We start from the raw sequence: 8,305 nt of genomic DNA on the forward strand, positions 1-8,305 counted from the left end.
AGCTTCGGCTGCCATTTGAGTGCTAAAACCTACATCAAACATATCTAGTGTGTTTCTTTCAACACTATAAGAACCTGACTCCTGCTCCAATTGGACTTCAGGCAATTGTTCATTTAGGTTATTGACAAGCTTATTTTCAAAAATCATTTCTGATGCTTTTATCTTCCTTAGACAATCAACTGCAACCCTTGAATCTGAGCAAGGTGAATTTGTCACTTCCTTACGGAGGTTTACAGATTTCTCCTCGCACTTGTTAGAATTATGATTCAAAATTCTAGTGGGATTGGAGAGAATTTTTTCTAATTTGAGTGAGAGAAATATTACTCAATATGATATGATAAAGGAATACTTCTTATATTAAGTAGAACTCTCTAAGGCAAATTTCTTAAATTAGTCATTTTGCGGCAGGGTGATTTAATAAATGCTCATGGAAAATACAAAAGTAACGAGCAACTGATGCTAAAATCCAAACTTCGTCAGATCTTTCGTGCTAACCTGTGCCACTACCAAAGCCATCAGAAGTCTCTACCACGTCCTCCAACAGCACAAAGTGTGGACCAAGCTACCTCTTTTGCGAGCCTAGTACATTTTCTTCTAGTCTTCTATCTTCTTTAACATCAGATAACCCATTGGCAATGCTAGCAAACACAGCACTACAGATTCCTTCATCTTCACTGTCGAGCACAACTTCTTTCTCATACTCAGTTATCGTATGGGTATCACATCCTTGACATGATCAGCGGTGTCAAAATCAAGATTGGGTTTCGTCCAAGGAACTATCAAGCGCAACAGCATCATCTAATGGTACAGTATCTGGGAACAATTGATGATTCCCTTCTGCCACATCCTTCTGTTCCCAACCTAATTTTGCAATCACAAGTGATTAAGTGAAGAGACGCACAAGTATCAATAAATTAATTCATCAAACTTACTACCTCATTTTGTCAAAGCAAATTACATATAGAGTCATAGATTGCATTGTTAGTCAAAGATGGCATTTTTGCAGTAAGCAAAGAGTTGTTTCAATTCAACACAACATTAGAAGTAAAGATCAAAATCCCACATGCCTAACTTTAACCCTTCTGAAGAAGGATTGCTACCTGCACTAGTTTCAATTTTAGTTCCACGCATGGATTCTTCACGGATTCCATTTAAAATCATACGATACCAAACTTTCGCGCAAGGTCCAGGTGTTTGTGATATAGTAAATATTAACTATAACGTTACTTCGAAGGAAATTGGGCATATTCAAATTTTCTCTTATTTTCCATCAACTATAACACAAGATCAAGATAGGACAGATTCAATTTCCAGAGGATCACAAAAGCACAGTGATAAATAGATAACAAATCAAGAAAATGTTAAAATTACCGGGTTATGACTGAGACCGAAAGCGAAGGGCTTGGGTCTCAGTAAAGTGGAGTATACTCTTTCCAACAGCCTCAGAACCTTTTCAATTCATCAGCTGCAAGAAAACTAGATATTTTCACATAACCAATCGCAAATAAAAGGAAGCATTTCGAGAATCGGACTCCGACCTCTGGCACCCAAAGCAAGAATCATACCACTGACCAAATGCCCAATAATATAAATAATTTCTCATGATATTGTATAATGATGTTTGCTTCCAACTTAGGGGTTGCAGATGTTAATAATGCCCCATAAATTCCACCTCCATAGGATAGGCTTCCTTCGACGAAACTCCAGAGGTAATATCAGTTTTTTTTTTTTTCCCTTCCATTATTCTTACTTCGGATATCTGTGTCACTGATTTTAATTCAGCAGTTTCTTTTAGATGTTTTGGTTATTATTCCTCATGATTATACCCATATTTGTTAGTTTTTTTATTCTTAATCCTCCAAGAGACTATTGCTTATATAAATTATTGAATTTAACTTCTCTTCTAAAAATCATGAAAGAAGTAAAATTAAGTGATCCCATTGTTAGTGAAATAATTTTTTTTTTTGGAGCATACTATCTCATTTGCAGGCTTGGATTTTCTGATACTAGTAACACATGATCTATCATATTGGAACAATCTCAATTCTTAATCCAAAACTCTTCCAAACTGTTAACGGATATAATTTGGTGGTAGATGGAGGTTTTACATCATTCAAGAGTCTGTGACACCAGATCTGGTATAGTGCTAAACTTGTTTAATGAAGATTTTAGAAGCATCCATCTGTTATATGGAATTTCATTTTTCCAGTTTTTCTTTTCCCTTTCTTACAGTGAAACTCGGAGTTTTCTACCTTGTCCAAGGAACTAAATTCTAACTTCCCATTTGGGATTGCTGTAGAGGCGATTAGACAGTTGCTCCTGTCGCAAATGTAAAGCGCTAGTTATAATTTGCAGATGATAATTTTCGTCAACAGAAGGGGATTCTCTGTTATACTAGACTCCAACTCCATCACATTTGCATCCAATGTGTCGAAAAGTTTATTTTCAAATAAGAAAATAGGCTTATTGCAACAACTTTAAGCATATATGCTTGCAGGTAAACAGAAGGTAAAGAGATTACTGCTATATCATTAGTGATTACCAGAGGCATCTCAGGTAGATGGCTAGCTTCCTTCTCAACAGATTTTATTTACAGAATTTGATATAAAAACTTAAACCTATATGGCCTGGACTTGAGAAAGGCAGCAACCAGGATTGCGAAGAAATTTTACTTGTATTGAGCATGGTGGGACATACAATTAGAATTGTTCCAAGACCAGCTTGCGCATGAATGCCTCAGGAGCTGCAAAGCAGTGAAAGTAAGATGAATGTTAGAACACGATTATTTCTAATAGCCATATGAAAGGCTCTCCAATCCATCTTAAGGAAGTTGAATAATTAATGAGTTGAAATTTGAAAAGATTGAAACCTAAGCCACCAGTGAACAGTCTGAATTGACCAAGGGCCTGCCTGATGAACATCTCAACGCCGCTCACCACGATTGCACCAACCTCCTTAGCCTCTTGCAAAAGCCTTGTATTTATGGGGGTGTAAACTGCATCAAATACCAACTCATATGCTTTTAAAGACTCCTACAAAAGAAAATGTAAAGAATATATATAGATCAGCATAAATTCTTTATTACCCAACACTGCCAGAGCGAGAGACAGATATAGAAAGAACCTTTGAAACAGGAGTTTGGTCTGAATTAGGTTCCATTCCAACTGCAGAAGCATTTGCAAGAATCATCACATTTTCTGTGCGGAATCTCTCCAGATTTTCGTATGGCAGTGCTTTTCCTGCAACTGCATGTGCAAGAGCCTTTGCTCTCTCTTGACAAACATAGCAACATAGTTAGACATACAAAATGTGAATCATATTATTTCTGAAGAGACATCATTAGCATTGCTTACCATAATTACGGTTGAAAATAAAGACTTGAGCCCCTCTACTTTTGGCACCAAAAGCAAGTGCTCTCCCTGCACCTCCTGCCCCAACCAACACCAAAGTTTTCCCAGCTAGAGGTGAAGCATCTGATGCTCCTCTGTTGGTAGCCCGTCTTTCTGCATTTCCAGAGCAGAAATCAATCAGTTTATCATCATGTTTAATGACGTCAAAACCCATTAACCAAATCACAGATGTTATGATCTAATTATCTCTTTCAGCTAGTCATCTGTCCATTTTCTGTAAGAGAGTGTAATTCACTATTGATTTAACTAAAGAGAGTAATAACAAATAGAGATAGGAGAAGGTGAACTGAGTAGGGCTTTGTTATTCTCTTGTACATTCTTCCTTTCTGACTCAAAGACAGATACTCTTAGAAAGATGCAATGCATTGTTAAAGAAATAAAAATTTATTAGCATAATACGGTACCTCTTAGTGCATCCTCTATTGCACTAATAGAAGCCTCACAATCTGTATTATAGCCAACTAGCTTCCCATCAGTAGGTCTCCTTACTATAGTATTTACTGCTCCTATGGACTGGATGACAAACAATGCCACAGCTTAGAAGCTTATGTGTAAAACTATCAATATAACCAACCAAGAACTTCAAGAGGGCCAGTGCCATTAATCTAACTTGTCTTCATTGATTATTAAATATAATATCAGACCTCTTCTGTTACTGAGATTTATGGAATTCTGGTAATCATCATAAATTGCTGCTAAACAATATTATTGACCTCTTGCACTGCCTCATTAGTTAGCAGAATTCCTGACCTTGGCCAGTGGATGGACTTCATCGCAGCAGCCAACCGCTGCTTCCTTGTGTGGGATTCCAACACTAGATCCATCAAGAAAAGAGAAATTCCATTTACTATAGAAAAAAAAAGGTCAATAATACAATGTTGGAATGTAAAAAAATGGATCCATATAGCCAACACTAGGCATAATTGAGTTGAGTCGAGTATGGTATACTGCAGTTCATAAATTGAATTTGAATATGAGCATACAGGGGAGGTATGTAAACCTAAATGGCTGCATACCTAAAACCGGCGAAGTCAGTGCTTGTAAAGGTTCTAAAGAATTCTTTGATATCGTCCACTTGCATGGGAACGTAAATTCCATTATATCCTGTGTGTCTAAAGGCAGGGTTATGCAGAATAGGACCTTTACTGTGGCCAACTGGATTTGAAATTAGACCAAAAACTTTTGTTTCTGCATTTATATATTCAAGCTTATAAACATGCCTAAGACTGAACAGAGTTGGCATGCCTGGAATTGTCTTGTCTCCCAAAGATCCGTACACCAGAAACCCACCAAATTTTGGACCCAACAGCTGGCTTAGAAGCCCTCTACTGCCCACTGCAAGAGCAATCAATGGCACCTGCAGGCAAACATGACAATATAATAGTTGTGAATGGAATTTTCAGAAGCTGTATCAGAGAAGTACCAACCTGGCAATGAGCAAGCATCTTAAAAACAGAAGCCAAATCTGTGATATAATGCACATTGATCACTAGCTTAACCACATCTGCTCCTGTGGACTGCAAACAAGCAATCAGATTACCAAGTTTCTCCATGGAAGGTTTCCCACCATTCACATAGCTGGAAACAATTAACTTGCTATTGGTTCTGTTGTATACATATTCAGCCATATTGACATCAGAAGCCACCTGAAGAGTTCCATTTGATTTTAAGTCAATAATACGAGCCTATTCACTTGCTTTGACACTGGAAAATAAGATCACATGACAAAATTTTGAACCAGTTTCAAGGTGATTTTTTAATATTGAATTATTATGAAAAAAATAAAAACAAAAATAAAATGTATTTTAAATCTAACAAAAATAACAATAAAAAATTCTATATTTAAATAGCTTAAAATTATTGCAATAAATGAATAATTACCTCATAGTCCATTTCGACAAATTCAACATTTAGGTCGATAGCCAATCTCATTACTTGCAGACAAGTGTTGATGTTGCTGTCCCCACTGCTCGAGTTCTTCCATGAATACGGCCTGCATAGCCCATAAGACAAATTAGTGCTCTTAAATCTATGCTTTACCACCTTAATTTTACTACATTATTTAAATATCTATAATTAAAATAGTTGACAAAATAAATATTTTAAGAAAAATTATATCTTTCTTTTTTAGTTATTTCATATCAATTCAAATTGAATTATCAAAATCAAAATAAATTTAATAATTGAAGAATATAATTAATAAAATTAAAATACTAACAAATTTAATAGTTTGCAAAAATGTTGTGGGTCTAAAATAAATACTATAATATATAATTTCCTACCAATGTTTTAAGACTCAAAGTTGGTATATAAAATTATTTACTATAGTGGAATGAAAGAACCACTTTGGACCACACATTCTATGTGAATCCTTTCCAGCCTCCTTGGAAAGCAATAACCCCACCATACATATCTTACTATCATATCAAGAAGCGATACGCAGGATTTATTTCGAACTTCATGTATTTATTGTTTTAATTATATATATTAAGAGTTATTAAATTCATTTTTATATAAAATTAAAATAATATTAAATATATAAAAAGAAAAAGTAACTTGATAAGCACTTAATGGAATTGAGTGGCTGAGGTATTTGAATCGGTGGTGGCGGCCTTGTTTCTCTCCCGAATGATAAAAAAAAAAAAAAGAAAAAAAGAAAAAAAAGAAAAAAAAGACACAAGACAAAGTGGCTCCCCGTAGTTTGGAGGTAGACAAGAAATTTTGGCTCTGTTTGGCCTTGAAGTTAAGTTAAAACTGCCTTTTAAGAATAAAGCATTATTTTAAATATTAAAAAAATAATTTAAAAAATTACTTTATAATTTTATTATTTGTATGATTAAAATTTATTGAATTTATTTTAAATTATTTTTTAATATTTTTTAATTAATATATTAAAAAAAATTCTCGACAGTCATTTTACAGTCAAATAGGCCGAGAAAAAAAAAAAAAAAAGAAAAAAACCTACGACATGTATTACATTATTAATGTTTGGTAGATGATGCCAACTACAGCCGATAAAAGATGAGGGCACACTCCCCAACAATATAGGCTAATGTGATAAATAAAATCTAATTTTATATTATTTTACTTCATTCCAGAGTTTTTGGTATATATTATTTTGTTAAAATTAGAATTAAAATATATATTGTTTAATTATGATGGCTCTTAAATTACAAATTTAATTTTTATTTATGAATTAAATAATAAAATATTTAAAATAAAGTAATCATAGAACACAGGGGGAAACGACTTGATAGTTGTAATTAGTTGGAGGAAGTACCTGAAAGAAACAATAGCAGGGAGAGTTCTTAGTTGAATGAGTTTGTGGACCTGAGAAATGTGAGAGAATGTCATGGAATCGATGCGAAGTTCGACAAGGTCTGCACCTTCTGCTCTTGCTTTCTCCATGGAAGAAAGCATTTCCCCTGCCGTTTCGCATTCCAGTGGAGAGCACACCAGCACGTTGTTCTGGAAGTGGAATGCCATTAAACTTAAAAGAGAGGGAGATAAGAAGAGGCAGCAGCAGAGAAAGGAAGAAGATTTGATGATGAGGGACAGATTCTTTTAGTTCTGAGTTCTAGCTTGTTCAGTGCTCCCACTGGACACCTGAGCTTCTTTATAGACCCAACCAATGGTCCATTCTTAGATAGAATGAGTTCTAGCTTGTTCAGTGCTCCCACTGGACACCTGAGCTTCTTTATAGACCCAACCAATGGTCCATTTTTTAGATAGAATCGGTTAAAATTGATTAAATTTAACTTTACCTCAAGTAAAAATTATTAGTTTGATTTTATATTTAAATTAAATTTTTTTTAAAAATAATAATAAAAAAATAATCATTTAAATTTAAACTAAAACCACAATATTCAATTCAGTCCATTAATAATCATTTAAATTTAAACTAAAACCACAATATTCAATTCAGTCCATTCATAAAAATCAGAATTTTTATTTTTGATATTTTTAATGCAGTTTTCAACTTTAATTAATGAGAATGACAATAAACATTATTGTAATCATCTCTGAATAGACCTGTGGAGTTGACATATACCAACTCACATGTATTATAACAAGTTTATACAGTCCCTTAATTTATTTATTTCTCTTTATTATTACTTTATGAACATAATACGAGCTAATAATTAAGAAAACTTTCAAGAATATAGTCGCTCAAATGAATTCATTTTGGTGCCAGAAAACAATTTAAAAATTTAAGTACTCATTATTTAATAAAAATTTAAAAGAAATCAAAAGAAAAACTCAATAATTAAAACTTAAAAAAAAAAAGGTAATAATTTTTTAAGACAATCTTCATTATAGTTTGTTTTCTATTACGATTTCTATCTAAAAATAAAAATAATACCTTAAATTAAAAAAAATTAATAATTTATGTTATATTTCGACTTGTAAAAGAATTCATTCATTATGGGGAAAAATATTAATAATGGAGAGAACATATCGCAAATATTAGAGAGATGTAAATATTTATTTTTTTTTATCCCTTTAAATGTGTAACGCCTTTACTTTAGGTAGTCTGTACATTCTATTATTCCGACGATTAATGTTTGTTTGGATAGTTAGGATGTTTAGAACTAGACTCAAACTACAATGAGAAACCATAAATTGACTCAATAAAGACTAAAAAAAATTAAGGAAAAATAAAAGAAGTGAATTGCAAATGAGTTAAACGAGCCGGAGTCACAGCGATGGGTGACCGTACGAGAAAGCGACTGTGAAGATAGTTGCTGACCCCAGACCCATGAGGAACCCTAGAAAAATAATTTTTGGGACTCTAATGTAACACCTTAGGCAAATCCCACATCGACAAAACACGGGAGAGATGCTGGGTTTATAAGTTGGTGGTTCGTAACCCCTAGTGACGCGTTTTAAAACCG

At 33.6% G+C, this 8,305-nt stretch overlaps 1 protein-coding gene across 4 annotated transcripts; it reads right to left on the bottom strand.

Annotated features, from left to right (window-relative positions):
* Positions 1–2,491: 2,491 nt before the first annotated feature.
* On the bottom strand, positions 2,492–7,084 carry LOC110665548 (bifunctional 3-dehydroquinate dehydratase/shikimate dehydrogenase, chloroplastic). 4 transcript variants are annotated; one of them, XR_002496924.2, is made up of 10 exons: positions 6,691–7,084; positions 5,292–5,403; positions 4,838–5,056; positions 4,427–4,767; positions 4,161–4,224; positions 3,815–3,923; positions 3,354–3,503; positions 3,124–3,272; positions 2,870–2,995; positions 2,492–2,743 (listed from the first exon to the last, which is right to left on the bottom strand). XR_002496924.2 is itself a non-coding variant. In XM_021825728.2 (10 exons), the coding sequence occupies exons 1-10, from the start codon at positions 6,894–6,896 to the stop codon at positions 2,700–2,702; spliced, it is 1,428 nt and encodes a 475-aa protein (XP_021681420.2). In that variant the 5' UTR covers positions 6,897–7,082; the 3' UTR covers positions 2,492–2,699. The 4 variants fall into 4 exon arrangements, 2 of the variants coding, with proteins under 2 accessions (XP_021681420.2, XP_021681419.2); XR_002496923.2 differs by having other exon boundaries at positions 3,086–3,272; XM_021825728.2 differs by having other exon boundaries at positions 2,870–3,032; positions 4,838–4,927; positions 6,691–7,082.
* Between the last annotated feature and the right edge of the window lie 1,221 nt (positions 7,085–8,305).

Source organism: Hevea brasiliensis, chromosome 2 (genome assembly GCF_030052815.1).
Source record: "Hevea brasiliensis isolate MT/VB/25A 57/8 chromosome 2, ASM3005281v1, whole genome shotgun sequence".
Classification (NCBI taxonomy): Eukaryota; Viridiplantae; Streptophyta; class Magnoliopsida; order Malpighiales; family Euphorbiaceae; genus Hevea; species Hevea brasiliensis.